The sequence below is a fragment of the Amphibalanus amphitrite genome, unplaced genomic scaffold (assembly GCF_019059575.1).
Source record: "Amphibalanus amphitrite isolate SeventyFive unplaced genomic scaffold, NRLGWU_Aamphi_draft 000150F_arrow, whole genome shotgun sequence".
NCBI lineage: Eukaryota > Metazoa > Arthropoda > Thecostraca > Balanomorpha > Balanidae > Amphibalanus > Amphibalanus amphitrite.
Genome location: NW_024881645.1, coordinates 807,541 through 829,048, shown reverse-complemented (window position 1 = coordinate 829,048; position 21,508 = coordinate 807,541). Strand labels below are relative to the sequence as shown.

At 52.5% G+C, this 21,508-nt stretch overlaps 3 protein-coding genes across 22 annotated transcripts in view; 2 read left to right on the top strand and 1 right to left on the bottom strand.

Annotated features, from left to right (window-relative positions):
- Positions 1–323: 323 nt before the first annotated feature.
- LOC122382928 (ras-related protein Rab-11A-like) lies at positions 324–10,215 on the top strand. 2 transcript variants are annotated; one of them, XR_006256748.1, is made up of 8 exons: positions 334–441; positions 2,272–2,379; positions 2,658–2,779; positions 3,029–3,102; positions 3,512–3,642; positions 6,822–6,965; positions 8,016–8,208; positions 9,381–10,215. XR_006256748.1 is itself a non-coding variant. In XM_043368899.1 (7 exons), exons 2-7 carry the CDS (start codon positions 2,337–2,339, stop codon positions 9,509–9,511), a joined length of 645 nt encoding a protein of 214 aa, XP_043224834.1. In that variant the 5' UTR covers positions 324–441; positions 2,272–2,336; the 3' UTR covers positions 9,512–10,215. The 2 variants fall into 2 exon arrangements, 1 of the variants encoding a protein (XP_043224834.1); XM_043368899.1 differs by lacking the exon at positions 8,016–8,208 and having other exon boundaries at positions 324–441.
- Positions 10,216–10,509: 294 nt separating this feature from the next.
- LOC122382927 (ras-related protein Rab-11B-like) lies at positions 10,510–19,210 on the top strand. The gene is made up of 6 exons (XM_043368898.1): positions 10,510–11,085; positions 12,078–12,199; positions 12,548–12,621; positions 14,651–14,784; positions 18,135–18,278; positions 18,556–19,210. The coding sequence occupies exons 1-6, from the start codon at positions 11,040–11,042 to the stop codon at positions 18,717–18,719; spliced, it is 684 nt and encodes a 227-aa protein (XP_043224833.1). The 5' UTR covers positions 10,510–11,039; the 3' UTR covers positions 18,720–19,210.
- Positions 19,211–19,706: 496 nt separating this feature from the next.
- LOC122382925 (glycerol-3-phosphate acyltransferase 4-like) overlaps positions 19,707–21,508 on the bottom strand; it is a 28,550-nt gene continuing 26,748 nt past the window's right edge. For all 19 annotated transcript variants that reach the window (XM_043368889.1, XM_043368892.1, XM_043368890.1 and 16 more), the window contains one exon: positions 19,707–21,465. In XM_043368889.1, the coding sequence (XP_043224824.1) occupies positions 21,336–21,465 (130 nt within the window). In that variant the 3' untranslated portion in view covers positions 19,707–21,335. The remainder of the gene's footprint in view (positions 21,466–21,508) is intronic.

Below are 21,508 nucleotides of genomic sequence, written 5' to 3'. Positions count from 1 at the left end.
TTTTCTTGCAAGCTTAAGCTAAGCCTCCTAGAAACTTTGATGACCTGCGGATTTATTTCGATAGATCAGTCAGGCCCGTGGAGACCCACAAAGACGGGTCTGAACCAATAAATGGAGCTAAACTAGTGTTCAAATTGTAAATGTAACACGACACAACATGGAAAGCATAGATGAAAAATGATGGAGAATGTACAGCAGCTAGCGATTGTATGATGCTGATCTCATGCGATAATTTGTATTGCCGTTTACGGTTTAACTATGAAGGTCTACGGTAAAAAGAATTTAGTGGCCCATTATTAGAAGCCGATTCCTCGTCTGAGTCGCTGCTTTTGCGCATGCGCAGGGCGTCACCAGCTACTCCATTTTTGCGGCGGTGTGGTGTGTTGCCGCCTACATTACATGTTTTCTCGTTAATGTGTGCTTCACTGCGTAGTTTGCAAGGTACATAAATGTTTATTTTAATACCCTGCACTATTATCCTGAATATCAGTTCAATATCTCCTGTGTTATTCCTTGTGCAGTGTGCACAAGTCCCCGGCGCTTTCGCCTCATTCACATTCTTCGAATCTCTGATGCGTCATCATATCATTATTAGATTGTTGTTTAATCATTAATGAATGGTACGAAACTCTAAGGTATTTAAGTTCAAATGTATTTTGATTCCGGATGTTCAGAACAACTGTGCACAGGGATCTCAATCCGTTTAAAGGGACCCTCCCACCTTCAAAAAAGTTAATGAATTGGCATGGAAGTGATGTCGCTCGGTTCAGAAAGAGCAAAAAGGAATATCTACCAAATTTCACCGAAAAATATTCACCGGTTTTCAAGATATTCGACTTTTACTTTTGTTTACTTTTTGAGATCTCCGCTGTTCCCAGCGACTTTATTTTGGAAGTGCGGCGTTTGCGGCAGATGTTGCGCGCAAATTGCATATATCCACCACTGCTTCACAAAGATGTTAGTATAAGGTTTTAAAATCAATAGATCACCGCTGACGTCACAAATTCTAAGGGGGCATCTCAATGCATTAGCCCCTTAGAATCCGAAAACTGCAAGTTTGAAAGTAAATATCTTCGAATTAAAGCATTTTTCGATGTTTTGAGTGCCCAAACCGGTATTTGCAGGCCATGGCCACCAATTTGGCTATCTCAACTCAAAACTAATGTTAAGGTGGGATGGTCACTTTAATGGATGTTACTGCTCTATGTATGACACTGACCACTCAACAAAACAGCAACGTAGTTGATTACTTCCTCGTTATTTTGATTTTTCTGAAGGGTCCCTAGGGTGTCCTTTGACATTTTCACTGTTTGTGTGGTAGGAATGGTTGGAAGCAGTATGACAAAGTGGAGATCAGTGATTTACTAATTGACATCTTTGTACAAAGACTCAATGCAACAATGAAAGTCTTGTCTGATAAGTCAGATGTAGCTTCTGAGCTGATTGAAAGGGAGTTGGTGTGCATTTAGTTACATTTGCATGCATTTTACTATGGAATGACTTGAACTGTGTCTTGAGTCTTGACCTGAGTATAAATTGGTATTGGAAGCAATTAAGCAATTAAGTTGCTCGTAACGTAAGCTAAAGGAAAGTGGCTTACTGATGGTCTAGAATAGGAAATCACTGGGTGATGCACTGGGGAGCAATAAACTTGTCTTGAGGGATATTGGGGACTACTAAATGCTAGTCTGATAAAGACAGGGGAGATAGACAGAACTGTCCCAGATGCAGCTTTTATGAACAGTGGCATTGCCATAAACCAGTTTCTGCACAATTTCATATATCTTGTCTCATGTTACAGAACTGTGGCTTAGCCACTGTGAAATGCATGATAATTACTGTGTCACTGTCCTTCAAGTTATTATACTAGTTTATTGATCATCTCTGGTCTGGTGTACAAATATCAAGCATATCTTGTCATGTAAACATAAAACACAACATTGGCCAGGACATACCTACTGAAGTGCCTATAAGTTAATTTTAGATCCCATTGATGTTTGACACTTTGCATTAACACCCAAAAGCCATAACCCAGAGACCAATGACTTAGGACCATGAACCACCCTGTTAGCATGGGCAAACATGACCATGGGCTGTTGGACACAGGCCATGGATTCCATGACCATGGACTTTGGAAAATGGGCCATGGGCTGTGGTTTACCATGGATAATGGAATTTGTGACATAGCCATACAACCCTTACTTTGTAATAAATTGTGTAATAAATGTGTTCATTGTTGCCTATGCTGCTCTAACATGTTCTCATTTCCAGGCACCTGACTGATTGCAAGCAACAGTGTGTGTCTTCTGTGTCCTGTCTCACTGTAAAGGTGCACCATGAGTAACACAAGGGATGATGAGTATGACTATTTGTTCAAAGGTGAGAATCACAAGATACAGGTAGTTTTAGTCATGTGTACATTTTGCATCTTGTTTGGTGACAAAGATTTGGTATATATCATGCTGCATTGAGTTAAATCAAGTTATGTTTCTTATTTAATATAAGTTTATATATGGATTGGTATGTTCTGCTTATTGTGCCTGATTTTACAAGGTTTCCAGATTCCAGAAGACTTGTGTTTTCTGCATTGCAAATAAGGTAGTTGTGCAGTGTTGTTCAGTTTGTACAGAAGTCACATGCCAATGCTCTGTTCACAGTTGTTCTAATTGGAGACTCAGGTGTGGGAAAGAGTAACCTGCTTTCAAGATTCACAAGAAATGAATTTAACTTAGAGTCAAAGTCTACCATTGGTGTGGAATTCGCCACTAGGAGTATATCAGTAAGTACACTGTAATGAAAATGCATTGTGTTGAGGTCAATTGTCCTTTTAGGACACTGTAACCATTCATTAAATTGAGTTTAAACTGTTTTATTACTTACCACAAAAAATTGCAAGAGTAACAATTTGATTACATATCGATGATAGCATGAAAACCATTGTAATGAATTGCATCATGTGTTTCTGATGGGCTTGTGCTGAACTGAATGAACCCATGGCATGGTTTTAACGAGGCTCTGTGTGTCTTAGGTTGATGGAAAGACGATAAAAGCACAGATTTGGGACACTGCCGGCCAGGAGAGGTATAGGGCCATCACATCAGCGTAAGTTCTTGACTGACAAACTGTTTGGCTGGTATGGTGAGCTTACATTACCAGAGATGTGATTCAGCCGACTCAGGTGATGATGTCAATCGTCAGTTTTCAAGTTGTTTAAATTGGGTTAAACTGTGAACTCATGGAGATGGTTTTAACTTGGAAATGTAACACTTATGCCGCTGGTAACCATAGTTGCTATTTTGTATCTCCACCATTTATGACTCGACGCATCAGATTCAACCTGAGCTGTTCAACGAATGTTCTCATAAAGTAGCTATTCGTGTTAGCTGTTTACCTGCCACTCTCCTACTTTCCGCTGTGTGATCATTCAGCCAACCCCTCTCTACTGTTCAGCCCTCTACTGAGAAGTTCGGACCCCGCCACAGTGACCTCCCTCACTCCCTACGGCCTACAGCTACTACCGGGGTGCAGTGGGGGCGCTGCTCGTCTACGACATCGCCAAGCACCTGACGTACGAGAACGTGGAGCGCTGGCTGCGGGAGCTGCGCGACCACGCTGACCAGAACATTGTCATCATGCTCGTAGGTCAGTGATACGCCGGGGGTGCTTGATGGGGATGGATGCCTGGGAAGGGTGGTGGGTATGGGGAGGGAAGAATGTCGTACTTCGTAGATGCCGTTTGGTAGGCGAATATTTGGGATGAAAGGAAGAGTCTCTTATCGTTGTATTGCGTTTATTTCTAGGCGCGATGGAAAGCTAGCGAAGCGGCCTGTTTTGCAATATTGTGAAGTAGACGGGTGCTCCAATGGGTTTCAAGACGTTTTTGATAGTTTTACCGGTAGACCTCTTCCGGAATTTCGTTTTAGTTTTCTTACGTTTCGGGGCTCGGCCGTTCGAGGTTTGCATGTATTTTCGTCGTAAAGTAGGTATTTGTTGCGATATTTGCTGGTTTCCCAGCTGATCTGTCAGGTGTCTTATCGTCAGGGAGTCTCGTTCTAAGTCGCCACAGTACCGGTCGTTCCTTTGCTCGTCGGACCTTCGAGTGGGTATGAGCGGGCCGATCATGCGTTCGATAGAGCTGAATGTACCGAGTCACTGTTGGTTCTTGTCGGTTAGTTGGCCAATGTTCTTATCAGAGCCTGAGGTATGCGCAATCGCAATGGCGTCATGGCGGCGCACAAACTTTTTATGTAACTTTTGGTAGTTCTAATGCGATTTTGTCGAGACAATGACGTCTGTCGGTGTTGGTTGGGAAGATAATATGATTCACCAGGGAGGAAATGTGATTTGTCGATGAATTAGCTCACGCCAAGTTGTCTGGCTGACTGTATTTACACATCACACCACTCATTGATAGCATTATTCCGGTCGGTTGATAAGAGGTGTAGTGTGCACAAGGCGTGGACTCGACATTGATTTAATGCCTCAGGTATGCGAGATACGCGGCGGGTGGCGACTGTAATGCCCCTCCTACTCTATAACCTGGCGGGGTCGCTGTGTGAAATGGGTATCACGTCGACGTATTACGGTTCGGTGGAACAGACGGCGCAGCTTGGTGCCACCGCGGACCATCACGATACGGGGCGTGGTCACCGTCAGTGGTGATGGAACATTCATCCTTATTTCACCCGTCGGAACGCCAGGAAATTCGCTTCACGTGGCTGTCCAGGTTCCATTGGCGGTGGCCAAACGTCTCTTTGTGTTCCTGACGGGGCCCACGGGAGGTTAGAGGTCACGCTGTAGGTCACGGAGAGGTCATCACTTTGAATGAATGGTGTAGCTTGTGACGGCCGGATCGGTTCCAGCTGGCGACGTCCAAATATAGCGGCTCTATGTTGCCGGTCGGGTTGGGGATGTCGCCGACTGCAGCGACGGCTCCCCGCGGGGCTCTGGTCTGATAAGGCGGCGCGGCGCCCGGCTCTGCCGGCGGCTGGGCTCGGTTTGTCGGAGGGCTGGAGTGTTTGTGCCCGCTGACCGGCCAGCCGTGCCCTCCTGGCCCGGTGTCCGGTGTCGGCACTGGCCGGTCCGTGACTGGGGGGGCGTCACACGGACCGACCGGCCCACACACGGCCCGCCGCTGGGCCGCCGCCGCCCGTGATACCGTCCCACGCCGACCCCAGCTGCCGGCCTGTCACGCACGGCCGTCATGGATTCACCGTTCATCAGTTCACGTGCCATTACTCTCCCTACCGCCGCGAGGCTCCTGTCTTCCTAACCACGGTCTAGCACGTGCCTCTCGCCCCACCGATCAACCGGCACCGAACACTACACGCCTTATCAGCGCGTATCGGCCAGAGAGGCGGCCGATCGCGCGGTGCGGCGCGGAGGCCGGTCAGAGGCGGCTGGCCGGTTGCCGGCCGCCGGGATGCGCCCGATGTGGCCCGGCTGTTGCGCCATTCGTGCTGTCAAGGTCGCCCCAGAGCCGCCCGGCCGGCCGACCGACCGCTTTGTGCGCCGTGCTTGATCCGCCGGTCAGCTGACCCGCCGCGGTTGGCCGGACGGCTGGAGTGGGCCCGGCGGTGGGCGCCGGGTAGCGGCGTGCTGCAAGCGTGTAATGCCAATTGGTGTGGATCAGTTGAAGCAAGCTAGCTTTATGATGAGAAGGCAAGCGTTTTGAAGAGTCTACACGGCTGAAAGGGATTTTCAGATGCAGGTGTCATGAGACTTAGCAGTGTTACAAAGAGGGATATGTTGCGACATTCGTTCTGTCAAACGTGCTTGTGCATCACCGAATACCAACCGTGGATGTCGGCACGACGACAACATTGTGCCAACGCCGTCCTATCGTATCCAGCGTTTCCGTTGCGATTAAACCGATACGGCACACGCGGCGGGCGGTCGCAGCGCCAGACTCGTTAGGTGACGTTAGTGCCGCCTCCCCTAATGTGCACTGCCGTTATAGCGGGAGGGCTGGGTCGTTATCACTAGTACGTCAGTCATTGGCCATCAGAGTATCACTCATATGACTCTCCTCGGGTCGACCGTCGTTAGTTCATTCATTGGGTCGTTGTATCGAACGCAAAGCGCTGGGTCTCTGCCTTACCGACGCGAGTTCCGGAATTGATAGTCGCTCTCCTGACGGGGGTGGGATGAAGCTGTCGTCCGGGCTGCTGAACGCGGTACCTCCGGAGGTTGGGGACCGCCCGACGGGGGGTGGTTGGATGGGACGGAAGCCCATCGGTGGGACGGTGGGGTGGCACTGGTGGGGACAGGGAGCGGAGCTGGTTCGGCGGTGCGTGACACAGTCCCATTCTGATGGTCGCCGCCGGGCGGTCTGGCAGGGACGGGGGCCGTGATTCGGGGAACCGTGTCTGGCCGGGTGGGAGGGGGAGGGGGGTGCGGCCGTATATGGACGTTGTACTGGCTTAATGTGGGGCTATACTGGCGTTATACTGGAGATTGTGGGACGGTGCTCCGCTTCTTGTGGATGGACCTGTAATTTGAGATCAGACGGGTCCTCCTCTTAAGTATGATGGTCCGTACCTGATGCTTGATGTGTTCTTTCGACGTGTGCGGAATAATAAAATGATATTATTTTTTATGCCCACCAGGATGCAGGGAACGTCAAATTAATGAAAGTATCGTGTTGCTGATAAAACATAAATGAAAGGAAACCCAAGCGGATGAAAAGTTAATGAACCGTACTTCTATCATCACTCCCGACTATCCGATGACACGCATACCCCGTATGCTCCGGTAGTGTCCGACTATGCAGTATCGATTCCTCTTCCTCTCTGAGACCACCCGCCTCTCTGTGTCACCAGGTAACAAGTCGGACCTGCGACACCTGCGGGCCGTGCCGACGGACGAGGCCAAGGCTTTCGCCGAGCGTAACACGCTCAGCTTCATCGAGACCTCGGCTCTGGACTCGACCAACGTCGAAACGGCCTTCCAGAACATTCTCACAGGTACGGACGGCGGATGGTTTCTGCGTAGTGCGTCTTTTTGGGGACAGACTGGGTGCTAACGCAGTGGCTATCATTCGTTAGGAGAGATTTGGTGCTACTGGGGCTGGAGTTCTGACGATGGTAGTATCTATTTTTAGTCTCCCATGTGAGCGATTTCAGTGGAACCGCTGGCGCGTATGTCAAAGATAGCGTGTCTTTGACCGAGGTTTGGTGGGCAGGTGACATGCACGAAAGATGGCGCTAATTCAGTGATGATTTTTCCGCGCTCAGGGAGTAGAGTTTCCTGATGCCTTTCTAAATTTGGCACTGGTTGGCGAAATTGGGGTCAATCTCTGTCGCTGACTTCTTTTTAGTATGCATAATTTTCAGGTTAATCTTATTTTAGTTTTCATTGGTTCTGCTTAGGGACGAGGACAATATTAACAAATGCTGATTGATACGCATTTTAATTTAAAGCTGGACGGGGTCAGTAAGTGCTTTGTAAGTTTAACGACATTATTATATGTTCAGCTGCTCATTTACTTTGCTGGTGATACTTTGATTTAACCATTGCTTTTGTCATCGTAGATCACAGTATGTCGCAGACGGCCTGAGTCAGTTTCACGTTGTCGATCAGTCGATTGACTAGGCTCTGCGTCAGGTGTGATGCCGCTCAATGACTGCTGGTAGACAGGCTCTGTTGTGTTCCTTGGAGTGTCGCTGCAATTTGTGCCCCAGCTGACCGGCCGTGTGCCGTTCCCACCCCACTAACCAACCACCACTGCTCTCCTCGACACCGCGGCGCCCAGTACCGCCCTCTGTGGCCGCCGGCGCCTCCATCATCCGTCCTTCTCGCTCGTCCGAGGCCGGCCAGAGTCTGTACTCGAGATCCGAACTGGACCGCACACACATCCTTCTGGTGGTGGCCCTCTGTCTGTCCGGTCTCCGTCGTCACCTGGTGTCCACTCGTGTCTGTGACTGATCACCCCGTGTGTGTGTGACCGCGCCCTGCCGCCTCCTCTCCGCTCGGCGCTGCCCGCCTCTGACACCGCCGGCCGGCGCCCGCTGCAGAGATATACCGGATCGTCTCGCAGAAACAGATCCGCGAGCCGGCTGACGAAGACTCGCCCACCCATAACGTCAAGTCGATTCACGTGGAGCCCACGGTCAATACGGATAACGTGCGCCGGCAGTGCTGCCAGAACTAGCCGGCGTGCGCGCCGCCGCCGCTGCCGCCGGCCGCCGCGGCTCCGCCACGCGACAGGTCCGCATTGAGTCGGCGACTGCCGCGGGGAGGGTGCAGAGCGGGAGCGAACGGTCAGGGCAGCGGGAGGAAACCAGCTCGGGCGTTCCACTGCTGTGTAATTGGATGTGATACGTCAAGTTTCGTGCAAGTGCGAAGCTGTGGAGGGTGTGCTTGACGTAATTGAAAAACTTATAGCTAAACATTCACCTGTTTTCAAGTCTGTTGGGTAACAGTTTAGGAGACTTATTCAGTGACAGCTGAAAGGCATAGAGAATCAGTCACAATTTTGCTTCTTGCCATCGGGTTTTCACGCAGATGTTGGCATTCGTTGATGTGGAAACTTATACGCTGGTGCCCGCTGCCTAAGGGCTGTGAAGTTGTGCGACACATTTCGACCACGTGTTCCTGAATCGATTCGACGTCATCCCCTGATCCAGCGCTCCTGCCATCGAAACCACTGAACTCATCCGTTCCTGCTCCTGCCAGTCATCGCTACCGACTCCTGGACCACAGAATCAATGGGGATTCGTCCGCGTCTGCGGCTTTGAAGTGCTGCTTGTGGACTTCGATTTATGCCTGCTTTGGATGTGGACACGGGAGCACTTGAAGCCATCAGTTCTGCACTTATATCACTTTCTGTTTCATACTTATCGGCACCGGCTAATTTGTGGACTTATTGTTCTATCATGCATTCGCTCCTTTGCGTTTCTTTGTCCCTGTGCACCGCGTTGCGCCATTTTCTCCTTTAAAAGGTGGTCCATCGTGTTCGGTTGGGCAATTGTTTGACGGCCCCAGAAGTACGCCTATCGTATGTTTAGTTGTGAATTCGGAGAGCTGTTATTGCTTATTGGTGTGATCTTCGCTGGCACCATCAGACCCGCATGCATGCCCGCTTCTGTGAATGGCTCTGCTTTGCCTTCTTGAGTTCATCTTTCTGTGGTTGTGTCCCTGGTAAGATCCGTTCGCACGTATTGTGTGTGCCCGGCCGATCACTGCCTGTGACCTGTCAGGACCGTACTGCCTTCTCTAGCTGGCGTGGCAGCTGACCGCCTGTTTCTCCGTTACCGGAGTGTCTGTGACGCCCTTCATTACCCAGCCCATCCTCCGCCCGTGTCGCACTAACACACAGCCCTCGGCCGGCCGACCAGCCCCCCGGTGACCCGGCCTCTGACCCACCGTTCCGCTGGCAGAAATCTACCGGATCATGTCGCAGAAGCAGATACCGGACCACGGTGACGACGCGCCGCGCCCCTCCTCGGCTGGACCCATCACCATCGAGCCCACCGACGACTCGGGCCCCGGCAGGAAGCAGTGCTGCTAGTGCGCCCGCCGCCCGCCGCCCCGAAAGCGAGCGGCCCCGACCGGCAAACACACTACACAACACACACACATACACTGATACACACAGACACACACGCGCGTGCGCGCCGAGCGGCTTTTTTACAGCTATTTATTGGAGGCAATTGTGATATATTGCTACGCGTTCGGCCTCACGCCGCAAAAGTGTTGAAAATTCAGCCGCCACTCTTCGCCGCCGGCCGCGATGGCGCGGGCGCGGCGCCGCCGGTCCCCGCGACCCACTCTCTTGTTATATGGCCCATTCCGCCGCGCGAGGGGTTGTGTTTACTTGTGGTCGCGTAACCAGTCTTTTGTATCCGTCGCGTTAGTGTCGCGCGCGCCTGCGCACGTGTCTAAAACAGTCCCTTGTTTAACCTGCCGGCGCGGCGGTCGCGCGCGTGCCGCCGTATCTGCCAAAGTTTAGTTTGGGTACTGGGTAGAGGCGCCCTGCGCGCTGCCGGCGGCAGTGCCTGGCTGCGCTGCGCCCGGGCGGCTGTAATAAGGCTCGCCCGGCGCCCGGACGGCCTCGCCGCTTGTTGTGCCTTTAGTTGCGTGCGCGGGTGCCGGCGGGAGAGAGCCGGCACCGCGGCTACCGCCGTCTCTGTGCGCCGCGAGCGCGCTGGCAGTAGCTGTGAAACAGTTTCCGTAAACCATGTTGAAACCTATTGAATAAAATAGTCATATCAATGCTGCGTTTGGTGGGATCATTTGAATATTTATACCGGGCCATGGGTATAAGCTCTGATAAGTTGTGCGCTCAGCAGCCCTTTCGGCGTGTTTTGCCGCTGTGCAGCGAACTGGAAGCGTCTGACGATCAGCTGACTATTGGGGCGTCCACCCCCGCCAGCGGCAGAGGGGAGCCAGGTGGTGCTCTGCGGCCGGCCGTTGTCCCCACTACCGTCCCAGCAGCTGCTGTGGGGGTGGGGACGGTCACCCATCACCGCACGCACGCTCCAGTCACCCAGCTGCCGGCGACCGACGTATGACGTCTCTCCGCGGGCACTCTGGCCGATGATTGGTCGCGCTTCCATCCATGACGTCACCGTGACGGCGTTCCACGTCGCTGCGGCTGGCGTGGCGGCGACTGGAGCGTGCCGGCTGGCGTGAGGGCCGCTCCGTTCCGTCAGCCGGCCAGTAGCGCCGGAGGCCGCTCCGAGAGAGGTGGGGAGCGCAGCGGTACCCACTGCTGTGCCGGACGGCGGAGTGAAAGCGACGGGCCGAGCTGGCGCAGAGACGATAACCTATCGCGAGCTTGGAGTGGGAAAGAGCCGTGTTTTCTGCGAAACTGCTCTCCATTGTTTCGTCTCACTTCGGCCACCCACAGTGCACAGAGAAGAGAAGTGCTCTTAGTGTGCCGTTCGTAGGTGCGTTCGGTGTTGGCTGATCATCCCCAGGCTTCTCTTGTGGTCTGTTGACCCTGAACTCTGTCTGGAGCTTGTTCACATCGCGGGGAACTCAACTCCGCACAGCCGGGGTCGCAGACGTCTCCTACCTCACCCGACTACAGAGTCATGGCGGACTCGGACGAGTACGACTCCTACGATTACATCTTCAAAGGTGAGTTGCGGACCGGCCGGCCGGTACCGGATACTGCAGGTGCTGCAGAGTGCAGGGAGAGGAGCGGAGGAGGCTCAACGGTCGCCCAGGTGGGAGTGACCGCGGGCGGGGGAGGGGCGTTTTATCGGGGCTGAGAGCAAGGCCGTGAATGGAGTGTCTTGTGCCGTCCTGGGCATATGAGAGGATCTAATGGGGATTTTGTTTTTCATTATCTGTTCAGCAGATCCATCGGCCAATCTCCCAAATCTCGTGTTTTATTCATATTGCATCTTGCGTTTATTCCGGGTATGTGACTAGCGACTTTGCTCTTTGTGCCTACATGCTTTTTTGCGTTGCCAAGAGAACCATGAACATCTTTGCCGATCTAAATGCAAATCAACACGTCGCTTGACCTTCGCTTGGCGCTGGCACTAGCTGACCAGTGATCACTTGTGACTCGAGTCTCGAATGCGTGATGACCTTCCTGCTACCTTGAAAACGTACGTTACCAATGCCCCATTGCAATTCGCATCGAGTAGAATGCAACATGATTTTATGCATGCCATATGACAGCCAAATATACTCGTCCCATCGCGGTCCTGCCTGCCCAGAGTCGTATGTGCGCACCACCCAGCTTCATGTTGACATTGTGTGAGTCCCCGGCAGCTGACTGGACTCTAAATCTGTTTATTTGATTGACTTGTCCTTCGTTAGGCATCATTCAGCAGATGTCAGTGTGATGGCCGAGTGCAGATCTAAGTTGTAAACCGTCTTTTCCAGTCAGCCAATGGGCAGTCCATCGCCATTAGACAGTCATGTACCTCTTAAGCGTTTTACCACGCATTCATGAGTCGTGGGCAAGCTTCCCAATAAAAACGCATTAGCTTCCAGTGTCAAGTACGGTGGCTGTAGAGGACAGAGGTCAGCTGACGCTGACGGTTGATTTGTTGGTTCGCTGGCTCTTGTTTGATGTTGTGGTAACCTGCAACTGACGTGCGATTTGTGGCCGCCAGTTGTGCTGGTGGGCGACTCGGGCGTCGGCAAGAGCAACCTGTTCTCCCGCTTCACGAGGAACACGTTCAGGCTGCAGACGCTACCCACCATCGGGCTCGACTTCGACGCCAAGAACATGGTGGTGAGTCCGGGGAACTTTGTGTGCACCGGGGTTTGTTCTTTGGCGGGTCTTATGTCGACGAAATGGTTTGTCCCGTGTTTCGTTTGCCCCTCGGGACCGTCTTCTCTTGACCCGTGGTTGATAGTGATACCATTGGCCTTTTAAAGCTGATACGAAAGTAAGTATGATTCTGGCTAGTAACTAATTCAATACTGTTTTCTTGATGATAGCAGTATGTCATCGAAGGTTTAATTAGTGAACAGCAAGCAGGGACTACAACATGTTGGCGGTAGCACACGTCACCACCAAGCTCCATGCCGTGCTCTGTGACCTGTCTGACTGCTCTGTGACCCGTCTTTTCCACCGCAGATCGACTCGAGGACAATACGGACTCAAATCTGGGACACCGCCGGCCAGGAGCGGTTCAAGGCCCTCGCCTCCACGTAAGTCTCTGACCCCGTCCCGCCCTGCTCCCGCCCTTGCCCCGCTCTAGCTCGGGCGGACAGTCAGCTGTTGCAGGAGGAACGACTGAGACCGGTCAGTTTACATTTAGAGCTGCTGATGATGGTGGTTTCATTTCACTCAACGGGAGACGATGTTTCACTGCAGGCGACGTGGTTTGCAAGTTTGCAATGCACTTTGCACAGTTCGGTTGCAAAGGAAGCACGTGCGATAAATGCGGGTTTCCTCCGGGGATATGTGGTGATAGCCTATACTCCACCGTGACTTAGCTGTCCTGTTTTCGTGGCCTGAAGATGACTCACGGTGTATGTAATATCCAGTCTTTCGGTCTTTTTTCTGTCACCATTTGCCACTGCTGGAACACTGGGGACGTGGACGTGTTGGAAAGTCAGGTGGCGGGTTTTCCAGGCGATACTGTTAGCGAAGTCGTGACCACTTCCTCTGCGGTTGGTGCTTCCCTGGCGCCGTCGGACTGGGCGGAGTCCCATCCCACGCTCCATATCTCCCCGGAACTGGTATCGCCGCTGTGTCGCCCCGTAGGTCAATTCAGCAGGAATGGCGTAAACTGACGAACGCGGCTTCTGCAGCCGTTTGTTTCGATTCTATCCGCCAGTAGCGGAGCGGAGACGGCTTCCCTTCTCAGTGTTCTCAGCGTTGAAAGTTAAGCCCCCGCCGTGAGATTGGTGACCTTGACCTCGCGCTCGTTACCCGGTGACCCAGTTGGCGCTGCTGGGGTAGTGTCGAGACTGCCTTCCTGGAGGAAACGGCTGCCCGAGGTCACAAGGTCAAGCGCCTCCAGCGCATGCCGCCTCAAATTTACCGCAGATTGCGTCGATTCGATCTCGCCCGAAGTAATTTCGCTAGCTTAGCGTTTCGCTAGCGCCTGTGGCAACGTTGTTACTATTCCGCATTTCGTTCACTATTTCTTCGGGGATTTAATCTTGCCTTCCGTACAGACTGATCTGCCCTCCCGGACTTTATCTCACTTTGTATGGAGGAAACTGGAAAGACATCCCGTCGTCTGAAGTCTGGACCGTCGCAATTTCCCTTTAATCTCTCGTCCGACTATCCACTCGCACTGCACTGAGTGCACTCGGCGGTTCCCAACTCAGTTTACTTCAGTGGACGTGACAAACAGTGGCCACTCGGCAAATAGCCGACCGTGGTGATATCAGGGCCTTATCGGGTCTGGACAGGACATGTGGGGAATACATACACGACTGGTAGACGTGCAGTGGTATAAAGCTGTGCTGAAGTGATAACAGCTGAAGCTTAGCGAAATACTGCCGTGCTTGAGTTACTGGTCTCTTGCTGCACAATAGTGCTCCTCTCTTCATAGGGATTCTTCGATTTCTATCTTCATAGCTTTTAGTTTAGGCGCCCTTCCGAATAAGTACAGTAGCACGTACAGTGTACAGTGTGTACTATGTGTAGTGTACTCTCGTACAGTGTACTACGTCAGTGCGCACCGTTTACTGACACACTGCCATGGTGTTGACACCGACTGACAACTGCAGGCTCCATGACATAATGGCCAATTGTGGTACGGTCATTGTGTGGCGACTTGTGAGACAATGGCTTCTCAATGCAGGCAGTACACTAGGACGTCTTCCTGTGGGGCTTCGATTGTTAAGATCGGAGTTTTATTCAGCAATTACCGACATCCGGCTACGTTAAGCCAGCATTTTTTTTGCGAATATAATGGGTCCAAACCTGACCGTCTATATGTGACACAATAGTTTTGACAGCGTCTCAAAGTCAAACATCCCAGACTTGCGAACGCTCGACTCGCACAGGATCAATAGTTAAATACAACGCCGCGTCACCGTCCCAGATTGTTGTCTGCGCGTGACTCACTGACTAGGTTGTCCAATAAATGACGTCACATGTGCCCGTATAGGCACTGCCGCGGCGCGCTGGGCGGTATACGACGTCATATCTGTCCACACAGGTACTACCGCGGCGCGCTGGGCGCCCTGCTGGTGTATGACGTCATATCTGTTCGTACAGGTACTACCGCGGCGCGCTGGGCGCCCTGCTGGTGTATGACGTCACTGAACGGGATACGTTTCGCGACCTGGAGCGGCTCTGGCTGCAGGAACTGCAGCTGCACGCCTGCGATGAGATCGCCGTCATTCTCGTTGGTGAGTAGGCACCACAGCCAAAAGTACCGCCTCTTCCCCCACCGTCAGACCCCGCATTGATCAGTAGGCAGCTGGCAGAAACAAGCGTTATACGAGAGTTCACAGATTTTCCTTGTCACTGTATTGTGGGAAGGTGCAGAAACGTTCCAGCATTCCTTTGCCATAGGTCAGTTAAGCTGTGATAAGCGTCCGTAATACAGCAGGTAGAAAGAAGCACTGCCCGGGAGTCGGTGTCATACGCCAGCAGCAGTTTGACCATATTCATTCATCTGTTCTCTGATGAATAATGAGTCTATGGGATTTGACTCTGATGCCTATGCTGTGAAGCGAAGCATCATTCTTGCTGACGTGGTCATTTCGATTGGGGTAACGGTAGCCTGGGCACTGGGCAGGCAAGACCAGGCTCTCAAGGTCACGTGACCGTCTGGCGTGGTTTGTGTGAAAACCACACGTGGTTTGTGAGAAAACCACACGCGGCTCGTCCCAGTGCGCCCGGCCGTATCGATCGGAGGCTTTTAGCGTGTCATTGCTGGAGCATGAGTCACCTTCCTGGTATTTGGGCGAGTCAGACGTGGGCAATAGGCATTGCTGTAAAGGAGTAGATTTGTATATAAATAAATATAAATATATCGCAAATCATGATGAATTAATCATCCAACGTTTCCATTCGTGAACTGTCATGGTAGCGCCATAACCATTTGTGCCGCTTATCCGCAACTGAAGAGAGCATATAACCAACGTGAGCTAATTTCTGTCCCGCGTCCCAGCGCTGTGCGGGAGATCCTGCCAGTTCCGTTGGTGAGCTCAGTTTCCGTTGCCCTGGCCTCTCCGGGAGCGTCCTGAGTCCTGACCCCACATCCGGGCCAATGTCCTGTGCTTCCCGTCCCGTCCTGCTCGCGTCCTGCCTGTGTTCTGTCCGTGTCCCGCCCACGTTCTGGGACTGCCTTGGTTTCCTTCTCTGGCCGTCCCAGACTCGTCTCGTTGGTCTTTGGTCTGTTATCTCGCCATCCTGCCTGCTTTCTACGTCCTCCATGGGTTCACGTTGAGTTCACCCTGGGTCTGGTATACGTTTGTACTCGCCCTAGGCTCGCCTTGGGTTCAGCCTGGGCTTACCCTGGGGCCTGGGTCCTCCCTCATGTGTCTGTTATGTCTGTCTGTCCTGACCCCGTCTTGAGTCCGTCCAAGGTCTGTTCTGGTGTCCCCAGGGTCGCCAGTCGCCCCCAACCTCCCCAGAGCCCAGGGCTCAGTTCATATAGAAAAGCCAGTCGGCAAGTGTCACTTTTCCAAAGTGCCACTTTTCAAAAGGACACTTTTGGTAACATTGGTGCCGGTGTGTAAGGGTGGCTATATGAACCCGTCTATCGAGTCCCCCTTTCCGATAAGTGTCCCTTAGCAGCAAAGGGGCTCTATATGAACTGGAGAGCCTTCAACTGGGCCCACACCCTCACCCACGGGCCGTGTAGGGCGGGCCGAGTTGTCTCGCTCGATAACGATCGGCCGCTCCCACAGTCAATGACGTCATCGGAGTCACGACTGGAGGTAGGGGGGGGGGGGGCGTCACGGTGTCTGACTCTGAGTCACGTCACGCACCGTTATGTCGGCCGCAGATGGTTGATTGGGCCGTCCGGCGCCATCACCAGCTGACCGACAGCTGTACTTCAGCTGTTCAGCGGTTTGGTGTGTTTAGTTGGTCATGCGAATACGTGTGTGACACTCCAAGACGACATGCAAAGGCTGCATCGCGCGGTAGCTACTGCTAATAATGGTATTATTTGCTCGAAGCTTGATGGTAGCAATGCCGAAGCCACAAGGCCTGTATACTAATTGTTCGATGGATTTAGCGGTGGGCGCAGAAGATGAAAGACTGACCTGTCCAGTGTCCATGCAAACGAATGAGTCTGTCGTGGGTTTGCCCGCCACCCGCCGATATCGACTTGTTCCTTCTACTTGAGTCGACCCATCAAGCAAACCAACCATTTGGTCCAGCGACTGTTCCAGTAGGCACCATCGGTCTGCATCAACAGACGGCTACCACCGACTGGCCTACATCGCTTCACTGCCGCCCAACTAGGCTGGCGGGTGACGGCGCTTATTCCATGACCTAACTATTATGGTTTTAGACATTTCGAGAGAATGCAAAGAAGGGACGATATCATGATTCAGGCAGCATGCTGTCACTTAGCCACATGATTTTCCTAACTCAGAGCTTTTTAATTCATCAGGTGATGAACATACGCGGAAGAAATGAGACACAACTCTGGCTATTTGCTTAGCTTGTTGCTGGCTAGCTGTGACGCACTGTAAGCCAAATGCCCGAGTCACGGACTTCGTCCTTGGCAGTGTCCCAAAACTCGCCAGTTTGGGTGGGAAGTGACATCCAAATCAAAATAATATTCCACTCTCACCTCCAATTTCTAAGATAAATTTTTCACTCCCTATTTTACCAATAAAGAGCATCTGCGTGTGTCTGCACGTATCTTTTATTTCCCTCTATATTCGATTTAATTATCTTATAAGGCAGCTCCGACATCCTATAACATTCGCAAATCAATTGTTGACTCCTGTTTTCTGCTCTTTTTTGTGCCTTTCTGGCTGGCATTGTTTTCTGCTCTTTTTGTGCCTTTCCTGGCATTTTTCCACTCTCAGCCCTCTTGGTAGTGACGAATATTCCCCTCCGACACCCAAGCCAAAATATAATTTTGGGACACTGGTCCTTGGTCACGGAATTCGTCGCTGATACACGCGGCATTGTTCTTTTACACCTTTGCGCTCATTCGCAAAACTCCTGGTGGTGAATCACAAATGTCGACGTCATCCTTATTAATGACGTCACTTAGGAACATCTCACCTTGAGGGGCGTAGCAATGAGCCCGTTTTACCTGTGCGACGTCACTTGTCGTGATCGGAGGGCGTGGCGCTGCTCGGTGGTATGACGTCACCCATGAGTGCCACGTCATTATCGGCAGACGCCGCGCTGGTCCGACTTGTGACGTGGCATGGAGTGTTTTGTAACAGGACTGTTTTCGGAGTAGACTGATACGTCACGAGCTTGTTCTGATTTTTGGCGATAGTGGCGGCAGCAAGGAGACGCTGGTTTCCCAATTCGACCGGGTCTTATCATCGCTTCAATGTTTCGACTTAGGGATCACTGATGCAATAAACATTGTTGCCCCCCCCTCTCTCTCTCTCTCTCTCTCTCTCTCTCTCTCTCTCTCTCTCTCTCTCTCTCTCTTCCTGCTCCTTTCCTCCCTACCTCTATCCCTCCCACTCTTTAAACTTATATCTAAATCACGGTCACGCCCTCGTCAATCACCACCATCGTGACCACTCCCTTCTACCCGCTCCCCCAGGGAACAAGGCCGACCTGCGCCACCTTCGTACCGTCTCTGTGGAGGAGGGACGCGCCTTCGCAGAGAGACACGGACTCGGCTTCGTCGAAACGTCGGCGCTTGACTCGACCAACGTGGATGCCGCGTTCGAGAACATTGTCACAGGTGGGGAGTGGTTGAGGAGCTTGACAGAAAGCTGTTGCGTTTGACTGTCGTGAGCACCTAACTTTAGCAGTGACCCGTTCAGCACAGACTTTGGAGCTCTCAAAATATTTGAACTCCTTTTCCTATCTTCATTTTCACGTTGCTAGAAATGTTTGATTTAGTTGGTTGGCTTCGAAGCAGCCTGTAACGCTCGGTCCGGTGCCTTTTCCGTCGATTTTCATCTTTCTGATGATCTTTTTCAGCTGCCTAACCGCTCGTTCCCCTGTCATGTCCGCAGAGATTTACCGGCGAGTCAGTCAGCGCTCTATAAAGGACTACCACGCGGAGGACGGCCTGCCGGGTGACACCCGACCTATGACCCTGCTGAGGGCGCTCTCCCAGTCAAAGCAGCCGGAGCCGCACAAACCCGGCACGAACATGCGCAAGTGCTGCCAGCTGTGACGAGCCGCCAAACTAGTAGTGTCGGCTGCCGCCGCTGGAGGCGCTGCCGGCGGTCACGGGACTGGGAGAGCTTTGCTGTGGGGTAGGGAGGGTTGGGGCTGGACAGTGGTGGAGTCAGGAGAACTGTTTGATAGGCTTTATGGTGTGTATTTTTCACAGGGGTGTGCCATTGAATGCATGCACCAAGAGACTGCGAGACTGTTGAGGGATATGATATGTACTTAACTGCCTACGGTGTAAATATGTGAATGGCGAGCTAGTGATGATCAAACAGAAAACTCCAATAATTTTGTAGTCATTCCAGAGCTTTATGTGTGCTGGGCGTTCCATCCTGACACACGTTGTTAGTCGCACGTAGTGGTGCATATTGCACTCCATAACTAATGTATATAACCGTGTGCTCTTTTAGAGGTGTTGCCAGATTTGTAAGTGTGGTTGGTCTGCACGTGATGTGCAACATGCGAGCAAGGTGTAATACATAATACTCATTTTGTAAAGCATTTCTGGTGCTCATGGCCCCGCCCGGCGCCGGGTAATCCGCTAGCCCGGCTATATGATGGAGGCTTTCATGCTCAGACGTTTGATTGGTGAATCATCCCTTGGGTGCCACTCTCTCACGGCGGCAACTCATTAGTATAACTATTCTATTTGTCATTACTAACTAGGTTCACAAGGTTCATCCGAGCCATAAACCATGAGCGAAATAACGATCGGCTGATTGATTTCGATCAAGAGCGATTGGCTTGATTGCACTGTACAAATTGTAACTTGGCGTGAAAAGGAATCAGCAAACAGAGAAGAAAAGATACTTTTCATCTCAACCTAAAATCCAGCTTCTTCCGCTGCCTGTCGCATGGCCGGGCCTCTTTCAATCCCACCCTCCGCACACCCCGTGTTCCCCTCCTGCCTTCAATCGTCCCGGTTCCTCAGTTGCCCTGTGTGCCCCCTGTTCTGCTGAAGTCAACCCGTTACTCCACACACACTGGGTCGGTCAGAACCGTGTATTGACTGACAGGGCACAGCCGGCGGCTGCCGCTGACCCCCCAGGCCGGTCTCCTGGCGCCCCCACTGACAGAACTGACACACAGCGACCGAACCCGGACCAGGGGCGGCTCCAGCGACACCAACTCGCACCCAACGACTAGACAACCTGGTATGGAAGCACTGCCGGCCGGGCGTGCCGCCACTGCGGGCGGGCGGGCGGCGCGTCCCAGCAAACACAAACGCGTGGTCCTCTGAAAAACAAACAAACAAACGCACACAAACTGCGGCCAACGACTGTAATAGAGCTGCTGGAATGGACCGGGCAAACGCGCGACTGACTACACATGCCTAACGCGGATGTAGGCACAGAAATAATAGATCACGTAAGACTTGTCGCGCAATTAACAAAAGTGGAGTACTGCGTCACTTTCGGTCACGCCTTAAAGCGGTCACGGTCCCTTCCCTGGCCCCCCGAATTCCCTGCGTCCTGATAACGACCATCAAACAGGGCACAATCAGCACTCACTTTCCCGTCCGGTAGCCTCTCCGTACGCAAAAATAGTCTCTTCGAGGCACAAACTGATCATACTTGGCAGCACTGATACTGCAGGGTCCACTCGCCCTTCCTAATACGTCGTTCACACGCGTACAAATACGGAAAACGAACACACGCAAACACTGAGCTTTCGTTGAGTATCTGTAGAACTGGTCCGTGGGGACCGATTGATGCATCCGTGCGGCTAGTCTGCCATGTCTCCAGTGCTGTCATCTGTCTACAACGGTGTATGTGTCCCACTACAGCCCTCCCCGCTGAATCTTTCCCTCCCCACCGCTCTGATATTCGACTGTGAGTCATCACAGGAAACACACCGTCTATGATATTAGGACACCGCAAGGTACCACAACACTGGTCTGAAACGTAGCCCCTACCTCACACCACGGGACAAAACTGCCCCAATGTTCAGCCCCCAACACCGGAGTCATCAGAGCACAGAGTTACTGGCAAGCTCACGGCACTCAGTTCGGCCCCAGCCGCAGAAAGGGCTTGTCTCGAACGGATCGTTGACAGCGGGACCGAGTCTGACGCAGCCAGCGCTGGTCCACAAACGCTGGACACTAGCGAAGGTTCACGAACGCTGAACTGACTGCACTGTGCGTCTCAGTGGCACAACCCAGCTGGGTCGCCCACCATGTGTGCGGTCGTTCCCTGCGTCTGCGCCGGTCAGTAGACTCGAGCATCATCCACGCCCAGCCAGGGCAGAGGCCTCTACAGTCGGTGCCGGCTCAGTCTAGGAGAGAGCAGTGTCGTATTGCACGCAGATCGGCAGTCGGCCGGGCATAGTTTTACGGACGGCTCGCCCGCCGTCCGTGGACTAATGCCGCAGAAATCGACCCGCTCAAGGCCGCCGAGCGACCTAACACATCGCGCCAGCGCTCACCAAAGAACACTTTCCACTTTTCACACTTACAAATGTGAAGTTCACCATCACGTTCTTCAAACCTGACTGTTCACACTGCATAGCTGTCTGTATCACTCACTCATGACTGTCCTGTTCCGTTCCGGCGTGTGCGCTCTCGTCACCCGCCAATCCCTGCGTGTCTTGGTGCGTCGTTTATCGCCACCGCCGCGGCTCACTCGTCTTTCTCTCGCTGTTCGTCGTCTCGTATCTCCTTGTTGATGGCCAGCATACGGCGGGTAAAGTGCTGCTGCTGCTTCTCTCGCCATTCCTGCTTTACCGACATACGCTTCAGCTGGCCGTCCCTGGAGTCGACGACAAAGGTCAGGTCAGGTCGGGTCACGGCAG

Bases quoted from the DNA above. Each gene is read 5' to 3' on its own strand.
- LOC122382928 (XM_043368899.1), top strand. From the start codon at position 2,337: ATGAGTAACACAAGGGATGATGAGTATGACTATTTGTTCAAAG. The intron at 3,643-6,821 runs GTCAGTGATACG...CTGTGTCACCAG, and splicing joins CATTGTCATCATGCTCGTAG to GTAACAAGTCGGACCTGCGA. The intron at 6,966-9,380 runs GTACGGACGGCG...TTCCGCTGGCAG, and splicing joins CTTCCAGAACATTCTCACAG to AAATCTACCGGATCATGTCG.
- LOC122382927 (XM_043368898.1), top strand. From the start codon at position 11,040: ATGGCGGACTCGGACGAGTACGACTCCTACGATTACATCTTCAAAG. The intron at 11,086-12,077 runs GTGAGTTGCGGA...TGTGGCCGCCAG, and splicing joins CTACGATTACATCTTCAAAG to TTGTGCTGGTGGGCGACTCG. The intron at 12,622-14,650 runs GTAAGTCTCTGA...CTGTTCGTACAG, and splicing joins TTCAAGGCCCTCGCCTCCAC to GTACTACCGCGGCGCGCTGG.